General features: G+C 37.0%; 1 protein-coding gene across 3 annotated transcripts in view; it reads right to left on the bottom strand.

The window, feature by feature from the left end:
• The window catches only part of ADAMTSL3 (ADAMTS like 3), a 195,710-nt gene that overhangs the window by 88,085 nt on the left and 79,781 nt on the right, over positions 1 to 27,844 (bottom strand). For all 3 annotated transcript variants that reach the window (XM_050903563.1, XM_050903564.1, XM_050903565.1), the window contains exons 4-6: positions 14,144 to 14,271; positions 11,675 to 11,720; positions 4,338 to 4,574 (exon numbers count right to left, since the gene is read on the bottom strand). In XM_050903563.1, coding sequence (XP_050759520.1) covers positions 4,338 to 4,574; positions 11,675 to 11,720; positions 14,144 to 14,271 — 411 coding nt within the window. The remainder of the gene's footprint in view (positions 1 to 4,337; positions 4,575 to 11,674; positions 11,721 to 14,143; positions 14,272 to 27,844) is intronic.

The following is a 27,844-nucleotide window of genomic DNA, read 5'->3' as shown; positions in this document are numbered from 1 at the left end:
TGTATGCATAGTCATGTGAAGATTTTGATACATAGCTCTGAGAGCCAGAAAGTTTTGTTGGATCTGCATGAGTAACTCCCATAGTCTCTCTGGAAAAGGTCCAGCCTGCCGACTCTGGTGCCTGAAGTAATATGTAGACAGAGTACAGGTCTCTACACAGGGATTCTTCCATGCTGCAAAATGTACTTTACTCCATGTGTTTGCCAATTAATGGTACCCAGGAAAGAATGCCAGGTTCAGTAAAAAGGCTGACTTAATACAGAGCTACCTCAAAATCAATTCTTCCCATAAATAAGTTACTTGAGGTTTGAAGACTAAAAAGGAGGAAAAGGCAATGTGGACATTTTTTTCTTATTTTTAAATATTAAAAAAAGATTGTAAATGTTCATATGGGGGAAAAAAAAGGTGCTTTTTTAACTGTTATTCAAGAATTAACTACTCTGACTAACATGTGTGAGAAACACAACTTTATGTCTGTAGTAACACTGGATGGAAAGGAAACATTTCTTTCTAAGTATCTGAATACCAAACCTCCCATGCATCTTGGGCAGTCCTTTAACACATTTACAGGCAAAAAGATGTACAGGAACCCAAAAGGAAAGTACACAAAACCGCTTAAATTAGCACTTTGAGAAAGCAACTCTCAGAATAAAAGGAGTAAAGATTCAGAAGAAATTAATAATCTGCTATGATTTTCAGTTTTAAGCATGAGCAAAGCTCATAAAAAAAAAGTGCAATAGTCTTCCAAAAGCTTACAGAAACTGTTTTCAGTGAAAACTCTGACAGATAATTTACATCAAATGTAAGAATGCTTTGGTGGTGAGAGAGATACCTACTTGCCATATCATGACATGTGACAGAAAAGAACTAGCATGGCAGAAGTTGATGGCACTCCATTTGACATATGGGATGTGTTCTGATGTCAGCTAAATTTATGCCATATGCTACAAAGCGTAGTGTAGTGTCTGCCTTTTTTGGAACACAAACAACTTGCTGACACTAAATGGAAAGTTCACCGCGGGATTTACATCATCTTTGACCTAATTGTGACAGCCTAGGACAGAACTACTCAGGCTGCTCCTTAGGACTCCAGATTCTTTGGGTGATGCGTGTATTTATTGTTCAAACACATTACTCCATATTCGGAAAATTATCACTGTAACCATTTCAGGTACTGACACAAGTAACACCCCATTCTGCATTCTGGTAGAAAAAAACAGGTCTGCATGAATCAAAAACAAAAAACAAGGAGAGGCAGGGCCCCAAAGCAGGCGGAGTAACTGGGTAAATGTTGCCCACACATGTCTGACATGCAGATGTTTTTAAATGTCTCCACCCACATCCAGATGGGCACAGCAGGAATTTATTATATGAAAAAATGTGTTGGGAATTGTGCAGAGACTAGAAAAAATATCAGAACTTAAGTGTGAAAATCCTCCCGGCAGTGAAGTTTTGACCTGTCCCCATTTAACACAACAGCCCCAGATATTTGCTTTGGTAACAGAAGCACGGCAGTAGCAGACTAAAACATGATCAAATGGTTTGGCTGAGTTAAGCCTCAAGCAACCCCAAAATATCTTATTAACGTTCCCAATAAACTTCTCCCTGCTCCACCACCTTTAGATTTTACTTCCCCTGAAGCCTCAAACCTCCTATCCAGAGAGCAGTTTTGTTGTCTCACGATTTTTGAGAGTGTTATTTAGTTTGACTCTGCTTGTTAAGGGAAGTGCAAAGAATCAGAACTGAAGCTGGACAACAGGAACTCACCGTCCTTGTAAATTCATATGCTGCCAAGGAGAGAGTCTGAACAAGAACCCAAGAGGCAGAATTAGTGATGCAGCCCTAGCCTACCAAGAATAAGAAAACAGATGAAAGTGAAATCATGTTGGGGGGGGAGGAGGGGAAGCTGAGATCTTATAAAACCTGCCAACGTCGAGACAATAAGTGAGCAAAACCAGCACCAGTTGGAAAGGGACTCAGCAAGCCAGTCTCCTTATACTAACTTTTTGGTGCTCGCAGGCATAAAAGCGAAGATATCCACATCAGCAGTATGACATGTTTATTTAGATGAGTTAACTGTAAAAACACTTGCCAAGTTATTTGCAGGCTGTGCCAAGTATATGTCAGAACCCAACAGACTGATCTTATAGCAACAATTGTAGAGAATCGCAATTTTGCTGTCTCTCTCTTAACTGCAGTTGGCTAAATAACCATATTTTTCCGGGAAAGATTAGATGTCAATTTGTTTTCTTTTCCTGCTTGAACAGGAGTAGCAACAAAGCTCAGTGTTGGTTTCTGAGGAAGTCCCCCACCTCCTGCAGTCCCTTTCACAAGTAACCAACCCTTCCACTCTGCCCCCAAAACAGTCTGCAAAGAGAAAAAGGTTATTCAAATGACCAGAGACTCATTTTTACCTCAATGAATTTATCCAACACTAAATTATCAAATATAGACTTTGAAAAGGAGAAATTTTCCATTTGTGCAAAAAATACCTCAGCAATAGCCAGTGACTTAAAGGAAATAAAGTGAAAGCACCTAACAGCTTATGAGGTTAAGTTATAAATTAATTAAATCGCGTAGGTTACAGCGCAGGACACATTCTAAACACAGTGGTTGTTTGGGGTATTTTTCCCCCCTGAAGATGTTCTCTCACATGGAAAAATATTTTTGTGGAGTTAGAAGAAATAATGAAAGAAAGAAAAATTGGAAGAGATGGGGAAAAGCAATTGATTCTCATTAACAGTGTAAAAGAGCTCCAGTGCTTGCTTCTGGAATGACTAATTTCTTCCGCCACTACCCGGTTTATTTTAAAAATGGATTATTTAAATTTCCAAGCATTTGGTGTCAGATATATACATGAATATTGCAAAATACTAACAAGAAACATTGAAGGCAGCCCTTTTAAGTATATCTTTCAACTGTTCCTCACAAAATTGGATCCACTCTAGACAAAGTGAATTTTATGCTATGTATTAATGATGGTAGATGTTTGAGGTCACTGTGGGAAACACGGGGAACCCCACAGCACTCTGAGCAAGAGTCTCACAGGCCTCTGAAAAACCCAGAGCTCCGTTACATTCAGCATGACACTTCTGTGCTGCAATGGACACGAACAGCAAAGGCTACTGTAGATGTACCGCCTACAAAAGGCTTTGACATCCTCCAGGGTGAAAGTTGTAGTAGAAGAGGAGACATCACTAAGAATATTGCAAAAGAAATGTATTATTTGGCAAGTGCTTCCAGAGTTTATAGAGGTATATCCTATTTTAAATGTGCAGGGTAATGAACACTGTTGGATACCACTGTGAAGTACTATTGACAAATGCGGTCTCTTGAAGAGGAAAACCGTAAGGAATTCTTCTTCTATTTCAGAGGCAGCAGATGCATTGTGTGTTGGCACGATTGGTATTGGAACTGCAGTATACATAGAAGTCACATAAAACCCACAGCAAGGTCCAGATCATATGTTAATGTTGCTGTAATCCATGCACCAGTCTTCTGCCAAATGTGTCAAATTTTCCCCTATAATGGAGCTATTTTGCTCACTGGGCCATATCCTGCATTTTTGAGTCACACACATTTTAGGCATTTAACAGAGCAACAACCACTTGCAGAGAAAGAAAACTAATTGCAATAACATATCCATTCTATATAAAATTGTTCTGTTCATAAAACTTAAGATTGCAATATTTCTTTGCTAATGAGACATGGGCAAAGTTGGCAAGCCTCAAATATTATAAGTCTCCGTTTTTACACCAACTGTGTAAAGTCGATAGCATAACTCTAATTAATAATAATAATAAATATATCTAGAAATGTAGATTCCCAGTAAAAAGATACAAACAATCAATTCATTCAATTGCAACATATACTCATTCACCCATACAAGACAGATATACACACTCGCACAGGCCATTCTGGGCTGGATCCCATAAAATGTCAAATTTTCTCCTTAACAGAGTTCATGAGATATAAGACTCAGAGAAGGAGTAAAATGAAATGGAAGGCTATGTAATTCATCACACTCTGACAGACATACTAAAGGTTAGAAAGCTATAACTAGTATAAATAGTTTCATTAATTTTTGCATGTATAAATAGAAGAGTGAGTGAATGTTATTGACCTTTTATTTATGTATAAAAACATCAATGGCTAGGGCAGTCAGGAACTTCTGTGTGCAAGAGAAGGGTGAGTTATCTACAATCCATTTGGCAGTACTTGCAGATACATCTAAAGCAAAGCGATACATGAAGACGAAAAATAACCAAAAAGTGCTCACTTAATGTGCAAAGTGTCTCACAACAAAGGTCACAATTAGATTTACACCATGAACGTACCTGGCATATTCCACTGATGCACATATCCAAAGATTCAATATTGCAACGAGTACCATCTAGTACTTTTGGGGCAAGCTCCACAATCAAGTTCTTTCCCAGAGCTTGACATTTCAGGGCACACGGTGCAGTAGGATCATTATACACAGGGATCCACTCATAAAAATGTCCCTGGTATTTGACGTCATTGTAGGCTGAACACTGTTGTGCTCTAAAGTCACCAACATCTGAAGGGCAGTCCTAAAAACAAACCAAAGGAAAATTTTTTTTAAGAAGGGAATACTTTGCGTTTGCAATAAAGTTATCTGATGAATTACAGAGAATCTATTCAGGGAGGCTTGGTTCAAGAGCTGATCTGCTATGACAAATACACCATATTGCAAAGTTTTACTGTGTGTATTAAAACAATTTAGGTTGCTTAGTCCATTGCTTGCAGCGCAATTAACAGAATGTCACGCATATTCCAGTGATAACAACATAACTGATATGAGAGGATAATTAAAAATGCTACTTTTTATGACACTATGTAGTACATTTAAAGTCTGGTTCTGTAATAAGAATTAGCTTCTAAAGGAATCTACATATTTTAAGTGACTATAATGAGATGTCTGACATTTAATATTTCTCTTTTCAATAGCTTTTTCCACTTAAGGATTTCTGAGCGCTCTGCACTCATTCATCAATTCATACGTCAGAGTAATGAAAGAGGTATTATTGCTACTTATACAAAAGGAAATAAAAATTTGTCTAATTAATTGTTTAGTATGGCTTAGAAAGGGGACAAGAGCATTAGGAGGAGACACCAGAACTTTCAGTGCTTAGTCCTTTAGTCTAATTACAAAACACCCTCACCTCATGGGAGCAGTAAGACTTACTTTGTTGAAACAAAATATACTTCAAATTAGTAACTATTGGTATATAGTTCCAGTTCTAATGAGACAGTTCCGTACCTCCTCCCACACAGAGGAGGCTGTACAAGCCTCCTTATACATATAGAGCTGAAAGACCACATATGAGAACTGTTTGAAATAAAATATTCTAAAGCATTTTTTCTACATAAAGCATTGCACCCAAACAATGATGTTCATATTAAACTATGGTGACAGGAATGGAGATGAATACTGATTTATTCGAAAATAACTTTGGTACAGTACTGACAAAGGAGCTAGTGTGTCAAACCATTTCTCACTAAAGACTTCATTTGAAAGTATGTCCAGTGTCAAACAGTCCATATGCCAGACTGAAAGCATATTCTTCCAAGAATTCCAACTGCACATATAAGCCAGATGCGAGGCTGATTTTAACAAAGTTTTGTTTTCATTGGATATAAGACTGAAAGATTGTGATGTGTCAGCTGAACTCGTGAAACTTATTACTAAGTATTAGTTAACAATACTAATCCTGAACACAGCTTCAACCTTATCAGTGAACTGAACCTTCCCTGAAAAAAAGCTAACGAAATAGTAAGTGCATTACACAGCACCGGAGATTAAAACATACATGAGAAAGATTCGAACTCCAATCCAATGCCCTCAACAATGTTGTCCTGACACCATTTTGCTCATATGAATCTGGATGAGTTGGCACTGCATTAGCTTAATACTTTGTCAATGCCTTAGATTCTTTTCACCATAGGAAACAGTAATCTAGAAATGTCTCTGGTTTATTTGTAGTCTGCATAAAATACATTCCAAAATCAGTATTCTCTCTACTGATCAACACGTGGCATTTTTGCAACTGAGCACCAAGCATTCACTGAGCATTCCCAGCAACGCTTTTCAACTCTGTCCAATGTTACACCTTACAGTGAGAATAACTCAGAATTATGCTAATACATTTTGTATTATTTTTAATCTGGGATAATTCTAGTTTGAGCTATATTTTTTTTTAATACTATAAAATGATGGAATAAGACAAGGAGAAATTACCGTAATTCTTTGAGAGTTTTACCTCTGCAAAATCCCACAAGTGAGAGCTTCAAAAAACATCAAGCAAATACTGTTAGAAACCACCCTTATTTACTGTAGTGTCACTCACGAGAAATTCACCACGTTTGCACTGGTGTAAATGAGAGCAGAATTTGGCTCTGACTTATCTGTCACCTCTCATTTTCCACAATAGCAAGTCTAAAAAGCAGAGAGGGCTTCAGAGTTCATATGGATACCATATGGTTCCCTTCCACCGTTGCAAATAGAGTAGCTAAGGATAAAAATAATAAGTGGAAGTTAAAGTCAGGTAAAGTTAGAAGCAATATTTCGGAGTAGTGTTATTCAGCCATGCACAGCTACATTTTCATCACAAAGAATTAAAGAGCTATCTGTAAAATAGGCAGAGTGATGGCCTTAGGCTGAGTTTTGACAGGCTGTTGTTACAATTCATTATCACTTGGTGTTGATGCAATGCCAAGACACAAACACCACAATGTCAGGATGTCAATCCGTGGTTACTGTATGTTTCTCATTGATTCAACACAATGCAGCTCCTTCCTTCCACTCGCTTCCTGGCTGCTTGAGAGCAAGTGAATTCTCATCTCCCTACTCTGTTTTGGCATCTTCAAAGAACACAAAGCGATCCTGGCAGCTCGATTCATATGCCGGTTCCACCTGCTTTATGTTTGAGCTGTGTTCAAAAGCAGGAGCACAAAAAGAGCATCACAAAGGAATATCAAAGGGCTGAAATTATTATCATTTGCATTATATCAGCATTTGGATGGCAACCAAATTCAGATCCCTGTTTTCCTGGGAATAACGCATATTTATATAAAGAAAGGAGTTTATAATCTAAACAGAAACACAACTAAGCACAGAAAGGAATGTAATCAAGACAACAGGAGGACTTGTAAACTTCAGGTTCATTCCATTAGAGTGGGTCAGAAAAGTGAGAGGAAGATTAAAAAATAGAAAGGAAAGGGGGGAGGGGGCAAGATGTGGGAGAGGCAGGCAAGGGTGAAGCAGGTTCGGGAAATGGGCAAGGCCACGCTACCAGACAATGATACATGGGCCCCAACCCTCATCCTGTTTGCAAGTCTTCTTGGTTTTAACCTATTTCAGACATCAATTCATTCTGTCATTCCCACTTCCCTCTCAATATTCCACATTTTTTCTTGTTTGCTAAATATTTTTGCTACTAATTTCAGGATTTCTCAGATTTCCTAATTTCAGCAATAGCTTTTGTCTTACACTCAATCCACTGAACCATAGCCAGGCTGTTCATAGGTTCATACACTACATAAGGAGCTGAAGACATATCTATGAGGTCTAACACATGAAAATGTTGGCAAAATAATCGCATCCAGATCTTGCAGTGGAATGAAGTGTATTTATGACATGACTTATAAACGTATTATTGGACAGACAGATCTGAAAAAGATGCTTCAGACACGACTACCATGCAGGTTAAAAATACATATATATATTCCCATTCTTTTTGTGACAGATGATTAAAAACTACTCTGTTCAAGGGCTGGCTTCTTATGAAATGTATCATTTTAGTTTTGGCAGTGAGCACTCTTAGCCTTTGAAAACAAAGCTAACCTGGGAAATCTGTATCTTTGTAGGCAATGTTCATGTACAAAATATGAAGGTTGCATCAGACCCTGTGACTCCTGCCAACAATTACTCCGCTGAAAAAAGCACAAAAGAGAAGGCAAGAAAATTCCCAGTAAAAATGATGACACCAAAGAAAGTCTAGCCCTTTGTCTAGTTTTATTCTTTGAATCTCATTTTGTTGAAACCTAGCCAAAACTGATGAAGTCATTGTTTTGTTTTCTTTTTGAAATTAGCTTCAGGTTCTATGTTTTTCCTACGTAATTTTCAGGCCGCTTCTTAGTACAGTCAAGACACCTGAGCTAGAAACCCTAGCCACGAGAGCCATACGGTGCATCAGCATTATAAATATAAAATAAATAAATGAACAGATTAGAGAGAAACTGTGCAACTCAAGGTGAAATATTATAGGACGAAAGTAGACACAGTTCAGCCAAGATTTTCTGAATGGGATAAATGAGCTGGTTAAGAAGTGGATGCTGGGACAATAATCTGATGAATATGTTGAACAAGTGTGAGCATTATCTGCATATAATAAAAGTTTATAATGGAATTAAACATGGGCAAATCTGTTACAAAATAGTGTTTTTTCGTACTGTAGAAGAGTCACTGGCAAATGTATAAGTGACTTTTTGGCACGTAAGAATGTGAAATTTATGGGGAAATGGCCCAAATAACTTGTTCTATGAATAGGACCCTAAAGGATTATCTTAAACACTTCCATATAGTGCACATCATAGCATTAGAATGTAACAGTATATACAAAAATGGAAATATAAAAAAGGGGGGGTTAAGAAAGACTGAAAATCTCATTGAACAGCATATAATGAATCATTTATATAGTTTATTTCTCTAAAGTTTCTATAAGAAAAGCTGAAAGCATACACGCAGTTTTAGAAAATCATGCACCTGGCATCTCAGTTATGATAGAAAGATAAGCAAGCTATACATATGCCTTAATCTCAGCAATTATTTTGTTGCTAAGACCTTGAATTTTTTTTTTTTTGATTGAAATATCACTAATATTATTTTGGAACTATGCTTGAGTTCAATGAACTTACTACTATTCTATTACAAATCCAGATGAAACCAATTTTATGGTAAAATGACTCTTGTTCTTTTCATTAGAATGACACACATATTAAGTTGTGCTTCATTTGTACTCCCCAATATAGATGTTAGTGGTGTAATGTATCATGTAGCAAAATTACATTTGCAGACAACTTTACACAGTGTATATATACTGAATGTCTCATGTGGTTAACAATAATACCTACTAACATGGAAAGAAGCTAGTATAAACTCTTAATTTTCAAACTAAAATTTTACTCCTAAAGTGAGAAGCATTCATTAGAAATAACACTTTGGGGAAAATTATATCATTTGAAACAAAACTGGCCTAGTAGTCCCAGGTTTACATTAGGTGTAAGCTTCCATTTCAAGGTTAAGTCAGGTCTAATAATGGGTTTGAATTCAGTGATGCCAAATTCAAAGATCAACTGTAGTAACAGTGGAAATCTCATGAAATACATTTTTCTCAGGAGTTCTCCATTATCTGATCCATAATCTAGGAAAAACCATTCCTGAGAGATTCTGGCTGTATCTGAACTGAAATGGAAACCTGATCCCTTTCAGACATGCCCCAAAAGCAGAACTGGAAAGGCAACTTCCTGTCTGGAAATTAACATTTGAATCATCATAAATTCAAACAGACTCTCATACAAGACGCTTGCCACTTATCGATTTAAAATAAGTCCTAAAGTTAAAAAACAGGCCCCAGTGACTTCAGTAAAACTCCCTGGGAGTTCAAAAAGGATATGGTAATCACCTTAATTTTCTCTATGCTGAAGCATAGAGTGCCTTCATTTCCATCAGATTTTTACTGCATAATCCTTAAAATGAACAGTGTCCACAATTGCTCTTACATATCCTAAAAACATGTAGACCTCTGCTTACAGCAGAAAATATGCCCAAATTGATCTCATCTTTCTCCTTTTTCTGTACACTGGGTAGTTTTCTAGTCCTTTCGCTGGAGGAACAAGGTATACTACGTTGACTTGTTTGTACTGTTGCATAGGAAGCTGTAGTGCACGGGATCAAGCACTCAGAGGTGTATTATGTGTACAATGCATACAACTAGATATCTAGATAAGGAATATAGCAAACAGATTTTACAGTGGCAATTTGTTTATTGCTTACATACTGGCTGGCTGCAATTTAGCTTATCACACAGCTTTAAAAGATTATGGTATTTTTTGTATGCGGCATTTTTATTTATGAGCTAAGGACATTGTGCACAAAGCTGCTAGGCCTTTTCCTCTGAAACGGCAAGTGACAGGCTTTGTCTCCAGAATCTGATTTTTGCATGCACTGGGCCTGATTCATTAATCACTTCCACTAGTTTCTGCCAGCACAAGCTTAGGCTGTGAGCCGCTGTGGTGGAAAAATCCATCCAACACTGAGGAGCGGCATGTTAGAGCAACTCAAGGTGCTAGCAAGCCTTGTTCTTGAGGAGGGCAGAAGCCAACTGGCACACAAGAAACTGGTGTGGCAAAACGAAGAGTGGGAATGGCTAGTTCTCCCAGGAGATACACTAATTCAACGTATTTACTGGGCAACTTCCAGTGTCGGGCCTCCTAAGGAGAACATGTCATACTTCCCAGCTGCCTGCTGCTGGCAGAAATCACAGGGTTGGCAATGACAGGAGTATCACCTGCTCTTGCCTGGGTATAATTCAACTCAAGGGAACCGCAGGCCTCACCTTTTAAGGGGTATTTGTGTGAAAAGTGCTGCCTTTCTCCCAGAGTCAGAAGCAGATTAATCAAATGCACTACAGTAAAAAAAAAAAAAAAAAAAAAAAAAGAAAAAAAAAAGATGCTTTTGCTTTAATTACTTATCTACCTTCTCTCTTTTCTGGAATGGGATTATATGAATGTCACGTTGTACTGTAAGGAAACCCGTGCAAGAGGGTGACTGCTGACCGTAAACCATCCTGAATTATTGTGTTTGTACACATGGTCTGTTGATCAGTGGTATCACAAAGTCCTGAATGAGCTGCACACCTTGAACAGACTACAACATCTGGGGTGAAAGGCAGCAGCTGTTTAAACAGCACAAAGCATCACTGCAAATCAGTTGAGCACAAGTCATGAAGTATGCTGTATGTGACTGGTTTTCATAAAATGTGTCTGTAAAAATAAAACGTGATTGCAACTCAGTAACAGCACCTGTATAGTCAAAACTCCACGTTTACATTCAGCCACAGAAACTGTCTATGCCAGTGTACCTAAATATACATGCTTTTGCATATAGACATATAAAGATCTGGGCTTAGGCAAACAGAGGGAACATAAGGAGTAATTATCCAATTTAAGATTTGAAAGGGACCCAGGCAGTTAACCTCTTTGCTCGTGTGAAGAGTGCCACCGTATCATTAATGATCACAAATGATCAGGAGCTCAGTTTAATGCTTCATCTGAAAGACAGTACCCTGAGGAAAAGCACTTGCTAGTTTAAGATGAGAACCGATTTTTTAATCCTCCAAAATGTGTAACTTTCCTAATAAATGATATAAAACATTCTGAATCACAATTGGCACTATAATTTCAAAAGAAAATATCCATTTGGGAAGCCTAAATTTGAGACTTCGTGGTGTCATGCAGACTGAAATCTTTAAAAATGGTAATAACGATGGAAAGAAAATTATGCACCATAAGGTTTTAAACAAGAAGTAGCATTTCTTAAACTTTAACACATTGTTTGAATAAGTAAAATAGGATTAAAGACCAGACTCACATTACTACTGCAGGTTTTGTATCGAATATTCCGACCTTCACAGTTCCTGAAAAACAGAGTAAAAATGGTTACACTGCATAACAGCAAAACACAACCCTGCCTGTTTTACAGCTAGTTATTCTCTTGAAAATTAGACTTTTATTGCTACTGCCCTACCATAATTTGGACTCAAAATACAAGGTTTAAATACAAAGGGGATCTGGGGACTCAACAGGTTACACTGCTGTCTCTCTTCAGCAAAGAATGTGTGGCTTTCCCTGTAAGCCCAATTTACTGCAAATCTTATGAAAAACACATTTATTTTGTGAAAAAGATTTCACAAAGCATCCCTAAGCCTGATCTATGCTGACTTCAGCAAAGCTACTTCTAATCCATCGGATGTAACACAGAGGAAAAGAGGATCAGAATATCTAAGCAATCCTTAAATGAAGCATAAGGCTAATGAGCATTAATTTTCCTTTCTCCTATTTTGCTTAGGAAAGAAAAAAAAGCCTCAAACCTTTCCTTTCTCCCAAAACCCAATGCAATACTTTTGAAGAACAGCATGTAATTTTACTGACCCAAAGCCATATGAGCAGAATTCATAATTTTAAATGAAATATAATTCTCATGGACTGGATGCATTTCTAAGGTGCCCAATGCATGTGAATCCTGAAATCCAGGCAATTCAGATCCTCAGCAAAGTCTGTTGTTAGTAGCTAAAATAACAGGCATATAACAAAGTCATGATTATTTCTTGTGGTCTCATAAATATGGGGATGTGTGGGTTTCACACTTTTTTTAGGGACACAGTTTGCCAAACTTCTTAATAACTGACCAGCACTTTTGCGCAGGGTAAGATATTCTTCTTCTTAAGAATGGCAAAATCAAGCCCTTGAAAGAACTGAAAACGTATTTCAAATGACTTGACAGGAAATTATAATTAGTGATGTTTCTAAAATCAGGAATAGTGTTTTGGAATAATCCCATCATACCAAAAAGACCTGCCTTACATTAAAGAATGCATGAATGTATAGCTGGTTATTTACAGCTCGGACTAAATTCTCCACTTTTTGCATGACAATGGATTGCAAATATTAAAAAATTCTTTAATATGTGTTCTTTAATATGTGTGAAGGATTGAAAAATATAATTTGAAAAGGAAGAAGCAATGGATGCCTGGAGCAAGAGTTCAACCAGCTCAGCTGAAGGTACAACTCTCCAAGCTCAAGATATTACATGTCTCAAATTTCCAATCTTTTGCAAGAATGATTGCATCACGACATGCAAGTTAAAAATGTTTATGATATATACAAATGTGAAAACTTTGTTTCACAATTGCGCATTTCCTGGACATTACAACAACAATAAAACACAGAAAAAAAACTTTTAAACTACACATTTGTCAAGGTATGGAAAACACATGTTTTTCACAGGGGAACACATTAAAAATATTAATAAAACCACATTGGAATTTATATTGCTAAAGTTTATTGAGCTCGTTTCACAGTCCCTAACACACTGGTAGAGTATCACGGCTTCTTGCTGGAAATATTACTTTTCTCAAAGATCTTTGTGCATTTTGCACTAAAAGAAACAGGCAGTGTTTTAACCAATTGTCTTTAGCTATGTATTTCATACAGTTTGCGCTTAACTAGCATATCACACTACAAGCCTTCTTTAAGAAAAATTGACTTCCTGGGCGATATTGCATTTAACTTAAAAAAATCTCAACAAAATAGAAATTTAAATATAATCAGCAGTTTTAAAAATGTCTAAGAATAATTCAAGTAAAGCAAGCAATTATGGACGCCAGCACAGATGCTTCTAAGCTGGTTGGGATCTCTTCTCGCCTGACTACAAGCCTATTGCATTACTCATACTTTTAGGATTGTAGCAACAAGTCCTATATTAGTCCAGCCTCACTACTGAGGTAAATTGTTTTCCCTGCGTATGCTGTTCTCTTCAAGCTACACTGAGGCTTATCCATGAAAACATATGGCCACCAGGACCACTGCATAGAAAGAACTGGCAGAGGAAAAGTAAGAAAAAAAGCCGCATTTGACACATCTATATGTGGAGTAAGTCACTTGTTTTTTTACTACAGCGAAGACATGGAGGAGCCTGCATTTGAACATTATTTCAAGTAATGTTCAAGTGCAGGCTAATTTGTATGCAAGTAACTCACCATTCGCTTTATATTACGGTGACAGGGACTTCTCTCAGTATTAGACTGTACTAAATAAATCATTCTTGTTACTCCACAAACATATTTAATAACACACTAAAGCTCTATCAGAGTTGAAGGCTCAGATATTTATCTAATATATTATGAAAATATATTAAAAGCAGGATTTCATAACACTTGATCTGTACACAGCACTTGGTTCCAGAAACAGAAGCAACAATGCTTTTCTATAGACACCGTCAGAGGACAGGGAAATACGGCAGAGCTGCAGAAGAATAAATACACGTAAGCATGTGGCTTACCTGCCATTTAAACATCTCCTCAGCGAGTAAGAGGCTCCCCCACCACAGGTCCGTGAGCAATCACTCCAGGCCCCCCAGGCATCCCAGGAGCCTTCCTTATCTTCATCAGAGCGGGTAATCCTGGAGGTCTGAAAAAAATGGAGGATGGAGAGGAGAAAAAAAACCCATGAATTGATTTGGTACATGTTTTACTGCTTGGTATTAATAGTACTGAGTATATTACTTTACTGCTTATTTACAGTATCTCAAATTTATTTACTATTTTAATATATAATAATTACATGGGAAAGGAAGCAGAGTCTTTGAGGATACAGTGTATTTGATGCGTTGCCTTCTGCCGATGGACTGCTATGTCCAAATATGCTGTCATTCCCAACATACATATGTGCAACACACTGTGTAGGAACTACACAATTTATCTCAAGCAGCCAGACCAGGCATCATGTTCTGAGCAGGCTGCTGGGCTTCCCAAAATCCTCACCAAAGGAGTTTCACATCCAGGACTAATGAGAGGATGAAAGTCTCTTTTTATCTCCTAAACTGTGCCTGCACTCAGCAGTAGTACAGAAATTAAGCACCTCAAATCTTTCGTAAAGTGCATACCCAGAGTTGCAATCAGGGAAGCAAACCAAGAATACAACTTCATTACGAAAAGTGCTATTAATTTGAAAGAGATCAGGGGAAAAGTCTTGAAGAGTGATTTTTAGGCTACAGCAATTAAACACTGATTTAAGCTTAAAGTCACTTACACAGGCTTCAAAAACATTATTACCAGACACCATAAATATAAAAATACAAGATTTGTGACAAAAACCAAAATTCTGCTTGATGCCTTAAAAATGTCATTTCACTTGCATTGTATCCTGTTTAAGAAAATTGACATTTCCCAGAGAAAATTCTGAAAACATTTTAGAACATGGTAGCTTAGCACAATAGTTCAATATTAAAAAGTAATATGAATCAAATTATTCAATAATGTCCTGCTTTAAGAGAGTACTTTTTGGTTTATGATTTTCTTCATGAAGAAAGCATAGGAAAATCAAATTCAGGATTTCCCCAAGCATTTGTTTGACTTCGCTACAATTGTTCAGCAGCTGTTCTATTTGCATTCTACTTTCATTCCTCTGTCCCTGCAACCTTTAAAATTTGTCTCTTGAAAAAACATGCACAGATTTTTATAACAAAATATCAAACATAATGATTCCCTGAGAGTTGTCAGACATATGATGGGCCTGTTATCATAAAGAAATTAAGATTTTTAGAACCCTAAATTATACCCAGACTGAGATGAAATCACCAATTTCTCTAATCGCCACGGTGATAGAGTTTGCACATAAACTACTGCAAACATAATAATGTAATGGTTATTAACATCATTATGAATGAAAGTCATATTGTGCATAAAAATGAGGCAATGAGTCATTTCTTTCAGGTGACAGAGAATATTGACCGATATTTACTCTGCCCCAATACAATCGCAAATGAGAGAACATGAAGAGTTCATCCAACTTTACTGAAACAACTATTTATACAGCCAATTTTTTATTCCCATTGACTTCAGTGGCATCCAAGCAGACCTCAGATAGATAAACAAAGGCACTACATTCACATGACTATTTTATTTTTGACACCATAGGAAGGCACAACTTAATCAGATGGTGTTTCAGAATCTTTACTCCTCCTCCCAAAAAACAAGTGCGCAGAAACACCAACCAAAGGGCTGTCAGCAAACATAAGGCAAAGAGATAAAAACATTACTAAATAAACTGCATCCAAGTAAACATTTAAGTCTTCATAAGTGCCAAAAAAAAAAAAAAGATGTTTAAAATGCTGAAAAGATTTTCATGAGTGACTAGATCCAGAGAAGCGCAAGATGAACACACTTTAGTAATCCATATTTTCTCTAAGAAATAGCTTAAGTAAGCTCATGAGAAGAAGACTCAGTCCTATTTTTTTCCAAAATGCCTCACAAAAGTGATTTAAGTGAGGGATGTGTAATTCAAATCTTATGGTACAAGGGGAAAAAAATACATGACTCTCCTTAAATTCAACAGTACAGATAGAGTCAGCTCATCTTCAGCCATGAAGAAAGTTGACTCAGATAAAATCCTACCGAGCTTGAAGTGAAAATGGCAAACAATAAAAACAAAGCTGTTTTCAATATAGTGCCGTACAAGGAATATGACTCAATACCATGTTGTGTAGGCAAAGGGATTTTCCCCTAAATACTACAGTTAAAAAAAAAAAAAAAAAAAAATCATGTGCCACAGAACGCGAGAAAACTGGCCTGTTTCTGTGAATGAGCTGTTACACTTAGGATGCATTCACACCGCAGTTGTAAGTATAACTATTGAACAAGCACCATTTTAGAAACCCAAATGGCAAATAGTTAAACTTAGCTACACTTAAGCAGAACTAAGGACTACTCAAACACATTTTAAAGGCATTAATAAGAGTAGGCAGATTTAGTATAATAGCACTACTGCCCATAGTTAAGGAGCTAACAAATATTGGCAATTTCCAAACTTTTCCATCCCTTTCTCAAAAAACTTGAGCTTGTCAAAAAAAATTTGTTAATTAGAGGATAAGCTATCTCCATTTGAACAGTAAACTGCAGAAGTTGATCTAAACGCATCAGCGGCTCCTTAACTTTCTTGCTCCCCTAAGTTCACAAATACTTTCTGTAAAGCTTTAAAAGTGTACTTAGGCCAATCCACTGTTCCAGAAACGATGGAGCCCAGCTCTGCCAAGATCCCCGAGGAATTTTCACGCTGGCGTTGGGTTTACTTTACATCAGAAGCCAACTCTGAAATGTCTGACACTGAAAAAGGAACCAACTGCCTTCAATCTTGAGCAAAAAGAGCTCAGCACTTCCCAACAAATCACTCGGCACACGAAAATAAGTCAAGATGAACAAAAGAGTCACTTCTTTCAAATTTATGAGTGCAAAATTAAAGTTTGTCCTCTGTAATCCCAAGGCAAATGATTGTTTTTTAGTATGTTGAGACATGATTAAACTTATGATCTTAAAAAAGCAATACATGCCACTCTCTCTTTTAGAATAGCTAGTTTCTTTTGACAAAGCAGTGACAATGCTTAAAATAATCCTAACTTCATCATTGTATTAAAACCAGCCACATGATATTAACAGACAGAATGTCATCTAAAGCCCTAAACAATGTCCAGTTGTTCACTTACCAAACTGCTTTGATAAAAGCCATTGTTCTGAACTGTATCTAATTAAAAAGCTGTAAATACTAGGATGATCAAAGCAGAAGTTTATGCCAACAAAGCCTTCTTCAGAATCATTGACTAATTCAGTGCCCACAGTGTTGTTTTAAACTCCAGCTAGTTCAAACTATTTGTCCCATGGGAAAGAGTTAAAAGCAGCTTGCACTGGCTGAGTAATTTACTAGCAAAATAATATTGATTTACTAGCTGTCTGGTTTCATAAACTCTACATATTACATTTGTCTACACCATGGTACCAAATTGAAATAAAATAAAGAAAAGATCATCAACATCATGATTTAAACCAACAAAACCTTGGAAGCTCATTTAGGAATTAAATCAAGAGCTAATTGCAATTGGGCACAAAAGGGTATTATTCTACCTCAGGATTGCATTCATGGTTTTCTTCTTAACTTCAATTTTTCATGTTTTTATTGTCTTCAGTCATAATTCTAACATGGTTCAGCAGTGAAGCTTTACTGAACCATATTAGAATGGAAGTGTTTTTCCTTTAGTGGTTTAATTTTGCAACAGATGAAGCGCAACATGTACATTAAGCATATTCATTGTGAAAGTATGTATGTACCTACACATACATAAATGTGTGCATGTACATGCACATGTGTACCCATGATGTAGCATGATCAAGTAAAGCCACAAGTGCTGTAGCGAATCCAGATAAAATAAACTTAAAACAGCCATAAACACAACCTAGATGATTTGCTGGCCTTTACACAGAACTAGACGGTAAAAGGCATCACAATTCCACTGGATTCAGCTGCGCTAGCAGGGGTTGTATCCATTCCAAAAGCATCACATGTGAACACAGCGTTAGATGCAAGCATTGCATTCAAAGCAATATTGAAGAACGCAGACAATGTTTTCTGCAGAAATTAATCGGGTTTATATGATAAACATAGTTTCAAATACTTCATCCCAATCTATATATCCAATCTATCATTCATTTTGAGAGTAAAAAAAGAATAAGTGATGACACTGCACATAGGCCTGGGCAAGGATCACTTGAATCAGGGGATGGGGTAAAATAAACTACAAGTTTCGAAGCACTTGGTGACATAGGCAGAGTCTCAAAGCCTGAGATGACAGTATGCCAAGGTTTCAAGGTCTGAGGCCCAGTAATGTGCAATCTGAGTCTCTGCTGACAACCTTTAACTGACAGAGGCAGCCTTGTACATGGAGAATTTTACCAAAAGTGTCACACTGGTAGATTTGGACAGGGGGAAAATGTCAGTGCCAGTTTCCCTTCTTCTGTCCAGGGCTCTGTTTTGCTTCTGCCACATATGGGCACATACTGTAACACCATGTTCTGCAAATTATTTGTGTGTGTGTGTTTTCAGGCCGTACTTGCCTTGCAATGTGCTACTCAAAGTAACCGAGTATAGCAGAAGTGGGCACTGAGGTAAAATAAATGAAATCCAGATGTTACCAGGGCTGATCATTAATCTAAAACAAGGGGATTTTTACTGTCAGTTGTAACACCCAGTAAATAACAACAGCTACATTGACACACATTACAAAAATCAAACACAGTGCTGTTATATGGAGAAAAATGATTATTTGGCCAAACTTTTGTTTGGCCGTTATGAAGGATGACATAATTGTCTTGAATTTGGTCATGCAGACTTCAAAGGAGATGTGGTGCCAGAGAATGAAGGTCAGTTTATGCAGTTTTATTATTCTTCAGACATCCATTACATAAGGCTTGGATATGTAAATGTTTAGCATTCAGCATAACAAAGATTCAGCTTCTCAATAGAAATGCTCCGATACCTTGAATGTTTGTTTTCCAGAGTTTTTAACATACATTTTTGCTTTAAATACAAACACAAGCCAAGTACACAGCATTTGACACGAGAACTATTGTAACAGAATGTGTAATGAAAGAAATGTAGAGATCCAACACTCAGCTTCATATGCAAGTGTTCCCAACTGAAAGTGTCTCTGCCACATATGTATCGCAACACAAACTACCCCAAATTTTGCCCTGTGATGTGCCCCTGAGCACTTCCGCAGACCAGGGTGCCCAGCTCTGTCAGGTTCTAGAAGAGATTCAGTGCAACCTCTGGGCAGCATCTACCAATGCAGACCATGCCTAGGGCTGGATGGATATATAAAATGCTCTGCTCAAACAGGTTAGAGTGATGTGGCTCACAAAATAAGACTTTGTCATAACAGGTAAGGACTTGGTTATGCAGAAATATTTACCATTGTATCTGCTACTATGCCAATGTCACTGCAGCTCTCTGGGTGAGTGATCTTTGGTTTTTCTCATGGCTTCTTATCGAAGTCGTTTGTATTAGTTCAAAAAGGCATGCCAAACTCCAAAAGAGAATCCCCTTAAGGAGTTACATTGGCACAGCTATATCATATTGCTATGTAATAACACATTGCATATAACTAAATTTCTCCATACAAAATTTAGATTTTTCAGATTAAATTCATCCAAGTGAAAGAACCTATTGAAGAGTATAAACACCACTTCAGTCCCGCTGAAGGCCTAAATTAAGCAATACTCAAAGCTCAGTACTGGCCCTTCTCCCAGGAGTGAATTTCATCCTTGATGGTATTTTGAACAGAGATGAAGCATTTCCTTTTTATTGCTTCTTCCCACTCTCACAACCCATAAATACTATTAACACTATCCTGACTTTCAGAGTCTTCCAAAGCACAAGGTTATGTTGCTGTTCACTAATCTTCATGTGCAGCACTGCACTATGCCATTTTCTTCTCCTCATACCTACAACGGCTCCTAACAGAGGTAGCGCAAGGAATTATGCCACTGAAGGGAAAATATCCTGCCTGAGTAGCTCTGTGATGCGTTTCCCAGATTCTTCTTTCCAGACACTACACGTGGTGGAAAAGGTATCAAATTGCACTGTTGACTGTATCCATGAGCAGAGTGCATAACTGAAAGAACAAGTATTTACCTGCAGATACTCACTGGATATGCTGTTCAGCCTCAGAACTGTATCCTTCACTTTTACCTCTGGCTGTTATGTCTAAGGCTTTGCGATAAACTATACTAGAAATCTCTTTCCCTGCTAAAGTCACATACAAAAATGATTTACACCTCTATTTTGTACAATCTAAGTAAGGTGTAGAATGCAGATTACAGATTTAGGAAAAACTATTTCAGTTGTGGCAGCAACTAAATAGAAGAACAGTCAAAACTTATTTCCAGACAAATAAGAATTATTAATGAGATCTTGCATTACCCAATTTTAGCAGAAAAATTTCCACTTGTTTCTTTATGACAGATTTCAAGACATTTCCTGATGTATTTCTACTATTGCTGGGTGCATTATATATTACCTAATTGTGCACTGTATATGTCATTAAGTTTAATAAATCTTTTACTTATATGTACCAAAGTAAATTACATATTATTCTGTATGTTAAAAAGGACGTATCTGGAATTATAAAATCCTGGAGAAAAAACAATGCATCGTTATTTTAGACTGATAAAAAACACTTGGGAGTAAATGCAACTATTTTAAGCAGATGTTTAGAAGTAATTAGTTTTAATATTCCTAACATTATTTCAGTAACATTAACTATTCCTTGCACTTGGCCTTGCAACAGTGTAGGGGTGTCCATGCACTACGAACTGACTGCAAAATGGAATCTGTGCCTGGTAACAAAAAGAGCATTTCAGAAACACAAGCTGGTAAAGCTCAGTGACAGACCAGGAGAATCACCAACAAGAAATGAGCCAAAAGGCAAATGATGGACTTATTCAGCTACATGAAAGAATACATCTGGGGGCTCAGATGTAGTTTAGAGCTCTGAGTGTTGAATTCTGCAATGTATTTTCATTCTACAGCAGTTTTGAATAAATTCAAATTCAAGTTTTGGAAAATAAAACATGCAAAAGAGTCACACACAGGAAATATTTACAGCGTAATTCATTTCGATACTGAACTGAAGGCAAATCCCAGCATGTTTTTCAGTATTATACTGCATCCAGATTTTCCATTGTCAGTGTGTTGCAAAATTTCACATTGACAACACAGGCCTGCACTGCAGGAGTTGTCAGGACAAAGTTGGAGGTTTTGGCAGGTGGAGTAGGGATACTTGAGGCTTTTGGCATCCAGGAAGGGATGAAATGTTGCTTGGCTGTTTGGCACCTATGAGCTAGCTGAGGCTTTTGGCACTGAAAAGAGTCTGTATCACCTCCTTCCTTCTTTGTGAGCAGTAACAGAGGGAACATGGAATTTGCGGGCATGGAGAAGGAATCGTGGTTCCCACTCTAACAACTCCAAGCAGAAAGCAACTGCATTAGTATGCCCGACTCCTGCAGTTATTTCAGCATCTAACAACAGCTAAGGACAGCACCTACATGTTCCTGCTAAAAGGAATCAGCACTGAAGTAGTTAAAGCATAATAAAGTTGCTATTTTTCAGTTTCTGAGTTAACTACATTGTTCAGATGAGTTTAAAACACCCCACACAAATTCTAGTTTTACTCACTGCTGACAGGTTTTGATGACCTACAATGAAGTCCCAGGGTACATTTTTATTACATAACTGACTTTTACAAGAGGAGCACTTGCCTCTGTCCTCTCCTCTGGACAACAGCAATCTGGTTTATTTTCTTGTGTGATAGTCCATAAATTACTATTTTGACAGATAAATGTCTAGCTGTCCTGGTTTCAGACAGCTGGAGAGCTAGAGAGGAATCCTTTTTAAAACCCTGATAAGCATGTCCTGCAAATACACGTCACTGACAATGCACCTGACAATCCAGACTTAGTTGCCCAGGTTTTCATTCATGCTTGCCCAACTAGAGCCATATTAGCCCTGCATCTGCCTTATTTACAATGGTAAATATTATTCCACATTCACCAGTATTAGAGCACAGAGAAGATCTTAGGTCCTGAGAACAGGGAGGGAGGCTAATAACCGACTTTGGTAATATCCAAACAGTCAGGCAAGAAGTCCATGCTTCTCTAATGCTTTTAGGTCCAATCATCCAGGACAGCTGACCAGGATCAAGAATATGAAAAACTTCTCCCTGAGTTTCCAGTATTTCATTGTCTTCCAAGATTTAAAAGTACATGTGAATACGTAGCTGGAAATATATAAATTTGAACTCTCAAAACATATCCATTCCTCTGAATCTGCCCCATCTGAAATGGAAACTACACTGAGAAATGTTTAGCATCTCTCCAATTCCCTCCATTTCTAAGTGGTCTGGAGAATTATAACTTAAAGATTTGCACGTGTAGCTGGCAAACAACTCAAAAGCCACAGACCTTGGGAAACGCACAGAGGTTCTGAAAGGGAACATAACCAAGACAGCAATATAAATTGTAGCACTCTGTGCCCACTTTCTCAGTAGCCAGCCTGAGGCAAACACTTGCCAGGGCTTAGAAGAGAAATAAAGGCAGAATTTTAAAATAACCAAAAAAGGAGGACTGGGATGCTTTAAAAAGTTTATAAGAGACATGATATTCCTTTTTAAAATATCATTGATTATATTAACATTCCCAATGAAGAACTTAAAAGTTATATCCTAATAAGTATAAAAATAATTTTTAAATTATAATCAATTACACAATATTCTCCGCACTATGGTATTATTAAATACACAGTCCTTGCATTTGGTTGTGCAAAGAAATCTCGTCACAGACATAATGAGAACATTTTGATTTTTACCTGACAAATACAATACACAGTCTTAATACTTTTTGATTGCAGCTTTTAAGGCTATGTATTATGTCCATTTTACAGATGAGAACCTGACCTCAGGAAGAAGGAGGATAAGGTGCATTATGCAAGTAGCACAGCTGAGAGTTACATCTCAGTGTCCAAAGTCGGATTTTAGTTCCCCTTGTAGAGCTCTTCCACCTCCTATTTTGCAGCTACAAACATTGTCCTTTCTACTATGTGTATCTACAGTAGGTACAAAGTATGAAGGGGAAAACATAATCTTCAGGACGTTTTGATATGTTAATTATCTCTGGGCCTACTTATAAATCTGCATTAACAACATTCCATATATTTCCTGGAGTCCATAAAAGTAGTAAGAATTCATGCAAGCTTTACTGAATGCTTATTCAAAATTTGCACCTGGATACACTGGGTTTTTCCACCTTCACACTGCACACCACATGTTCCTCATCCAGCATAAACAGTGTGATGGGTCAGCCAGAGTCCAACGTGCAGAATTCCTCAGGTGCATAATAGAAAACGAGATTCCAATTTCTGGGAAATATATCTGGCATTATTTTTTTTCATTACCTTATTAAATATATTTGCAAACATCCAAATAAAGGTGCTTTTAAATACTTTACCATGCAATTTTTAAAACTGGTCTCAAAAGTTGAAAACTGCATCACTTCAGCACATGCAGTGGAAAGTGAAGAGCAACATTGATAAAAGGATGAGCGTTATGCCTGTGACAAAGCAGAGGATTTCTGTCAGCTTCCAAAGATCACACAGCGGCACATTGGTGCCACTGTCAAATGTGCAAAACTTTCCTGTCGAGGCTTATTTTTCAGGTTTTTTCCCGTATTCTGATGCCATATGAAATTGCAATCATACTTCAGTGATTACGTATTTTTGAATGCTTTTAAATCATGCTTTCCATGTAAATAACAGTACAAAACAAAAAATCTTAAACATTTCTCCTAAGGGTCAGGTACCTATCCGAGACTCATCTCCTCTTGATAAAATACCTGTGCCAGCTTAGGACCTCCTCATTTCCTTCTTGATCTGTTCATTTGATGGAGACCCGCTTGACAGTAGTTGAGGAAGTCATTCCAGGGTAAGGAGAGTTATGGCAGGAATGCTATGAATTATTGAAGCTCTAGATTAAAATTAATCAACAAGGTACTAAACTTACAGTTTACAAGTAGGAGAAAAGTGACAGGGGAGAGCACAGAGTGGGACCTCTCCTTGTTTTCCAGCCTACAGGTAAGCTGTAAGAACGTGGAGAAGAACAGACCCTGACACAAAGCCAGGAGCTGTTACCACAATCACCATCAAATTTCACTCCTGCTGATTTGTGGTGGTCCTGGTGGTATTCACCCAAATTAACACTGCAGACCCTGAAGTATAAGAAAGGCTATTCTGCTTCCATGACATGCACATGCAATCTGAGTATACTTGGATCCTAGACCGCACAACAGATTGACATAATGGTATCTACTTGTTCCCACAACCTTATCAGTTACTGTATTATGCTGAATTTGTCAAAGGGTTGATTTGCCAAGACTCTTGTGTACAAGACTTACAGACAAGTTATGGAAAAGTAAATAAAGAGGGAGTATGGGCATTTAAAATTACTTACATGTTACGTGCTATTTACCTTACAGTTTATAACATTGTAAACAAGCTTTATCCCATCACAATGATAAATTATGTATTTAATTTAAAGTAATACCCTAAAAGTAATCACTTCAAAATACACAAGTCCTTGACATTTACGTACAGTACCTCTATACACGTGCTTTTTAAAGAAAATTCACGTTTTCTCCTTCCAATTGGTCACAACAATCTTTTTTCCTTTTTTAAGAATTTGTTTAGAGGATTTACAATTAAAAAAAACCACTGAAACCAATCCTTTTTCTCAGAAAAAAATGACTGCACCTCTAACTTTTAAAGAGCCCCAATACATATCATATATTTTAAAAATTTGTTTAAAATAATTTTCCTGACTTGAGATACTGTCTGCCAAGTTCCAGCTAGAAGCAAAATTTTATGGCTAACTGCCAAACCTATGAATAAAAGGAGTTTATAGGGGAAATACTGACAGAAGAATAAACTGTAGTAAGAGCAGCCAGTATAGAAAAGTCTTTCCTGTGCATTTTGTCTATCCATAATCTGCAATATTCATAATCCTGGATACTGGGATATTGCACTCCTGCCTAGCTCAATTTCATGCCAAGATTATCAGTAGTGCCAGACTGATGATTTGGTTATAGGTATTCATACCATATCATTCAGATGAGGCATCCAAACTTCTCATTTGTGAGCTAGAGATTCGACCCATGTCTCCTGACTCACCCTGCTATTTAATACTATATGTAGCACTTTTAATGGTAATATTTCTATAAAAGTAATGCAAAGCAGATCACAGAACATAAGCAGATACACCTGGCAACAGAACAAATGTCAAAAGGAAAAATATTAAAGCCACATTGTTAGCTGACAGCAATTATAAGAATCCTAATTTTCCTTTCTATAAATGTAGAACAATTAAGTTTATCAATTTTTAATTTTAAAGGCATTATTTTATGTTGATGTATTTCTCACCCCTGATTTTTAAAGTAGATATCACTTTGTGTAGAGCCATTTTAAATTAATATATTAAAGGAGAAGATTTATTAAGCCCATAACTGAGAAGCAGTCTGACTGAAGTTAATTCTGCCCAAAGTAACTCTAAAACTTGTCAGCCTGATCATGGTGCCTCTTTACTGTGGCATAAATCAAATTTAACAAGATGAGTTTTCTTCTCAGAGAAAACAGTTCTTGCCCCTTTAACCGTTAGTTGATCTTTGGGTGATATTAAGCAATGGCATAACTGATCCAAAATCAAAATATAATTTTAGTGTTTCTTTTTATTACTCATGTCTAGAGACAAATTTAATATTTAAGTTTGCTCAGCTTCACTGGCTCCAGCTGATTTCCTGCACTTGAAGAACAGTTTCATTCATTGTTGTGAAGAGCTCACTTTACACAAGGGTAGCCCGACTTGGAGATGTTGTGAACCTTCTATGGTGGGCACCTGCACTGGTGAAATGTATCCTTAAGCTGCCTCTGCCACTGTCCTGTCATACTCGTAACTTTTATTTGATCGCTGGTTATTCACAGTCAAAAGCTTGTATCAATTCTGTCATCTCAAGCTTCCTCCAGCTGTGTTCTCTCACATACAGCAAAACACACTCAAATTCTTCAGGAAGTTTTTTAGATAATTAAAAAAACATTAAAATTTCTTGCCTATATCTCATCTTGCAGAAGATCCCAATATGCAGATGTTGCAAGCCAAAACATCTTTTGAGGGCAGATTTTGGATATCACCTTTGTAGAGGTTAAAAAAAGACAGCGTTACTGAGAAAAAAAATCTTCAAAATTAAGCTCCATGTGCAGAGAACTGTTTCCCAGAAAGGTATTTTATGTGGGATTAAAAATGTAATATTCTCTTGTCATTCCTTTCCACTTTGATTCAAATAAAATATAATCCACTGAAACTCATTTGATATCTGGTGAATAGTTTCCCTTTTATTGATTTTCTAGCTTCCAGCTTGGGGAGAAAAAAACCTGTCAAGGGAATAATTACAACGGCAGCACAAGTCTAGATCCAGTTCCCAAAGAAGCAAAAGAAAAAAAAAAATGCCACTGACTTCAAATAAAGGAAGACGAGGGCTTAATTACATATGTAGGGTAAGGACATATATTTCCCCATTTGGAAAAATGTTAGCACAACATGCTTTCTCTTCTGTGTCCAAGTTCCCAGTTTTTAATTCTCCAAAGACAGAATTATCCAACCAATAGTATTCATAGTAGAAAAAGACAATTTCATCTATCTTGAGTTTGACTCTGACTTCATTCCAGATCTCTACTACTGTATATGTTTAACTACAGTATCTTTAGCACTCGGCACAGGGTAACAGGCCTGGATATGGAATATTAGCATGACTCTTTCCATATCTGTTCAGTGCCAGTGTTTCCTATTATCAGTCCAATATTTTATGGTTATTGTATTAGCTTCCCAGCAGTACTTTCTCAAGTTCTGTAGCCTGAAACCTCCATTAACAGATGCTAAATACAATAGTTGTTTTTCACTTTTAGATCTTGCGAAAGCCCATAAAAATGAGTGGTCAGTTTGTCCAATTTTCTAAAGAAATTTTCCAAGATTTGAATGGGCAACATATAAAACCACTAAAAATACTCTTGGCAGCTCATTCATTTGGATTGTGTTCCCTCTGCCAAGCCAACTAATGAATAGCTTATTCCAAGATAGGACTTCCGCATGAATTTTTTGTAGTAAAGGTAAGAATATCTATTTATATAATTCCCTGGTTGCTTGTATTTGAAGGGTTTAGAGAAGGGAGGAGGTTTTTGGCTTTTTTTTTATTAAAAGGGACATTAGCATTTGGACTTAAGGAAAATTTGTGTAAATAAATTAACCAGCAAAGCTGCATTTTTGTTTTTATTTTTAATTCTGCCTTATACTCTGGTAAATGAAATATAACCAAAGTATTACTGTCAGGCAGTGAATAAAGCTTGATTTAAAAGCCATTGAAATCAATGGAAAGTATCTCACTGACTTTGTTGGACTTTGCATAGGACCTACAAGAACCACCTGAATTCCATGTCAGATACAGTCAAACTAGAGACGTGGATGTGATTTCTTACACATATGGGCAGATAAAGATCAAAGAAGAGGGCAAAAAACCTCCTATTTAGTTTTCTCAAGTTTCTTTCTTCTACCAGCCTCCATTTA

The sequence above is a fragment of the Gymnogyps californianus genome, chromosome 11, assembly GCF_018139145.2.
Source record: "Gymnogyps californianus isolate 813 chromosome 11, ASM1813914v2, whole genome shotgun sequence".
Lineage (NCBI taxonomy): Eukaryota > Metazoa > Chordata > Aves > Accipitriformes > Cathartidae > Gymnogyps > Gymnogyps californianus.
Note: the sequence above shows the minus strand (reverse complement) of the source record. Positions and strands in the feature narration are given on the sequence as shown.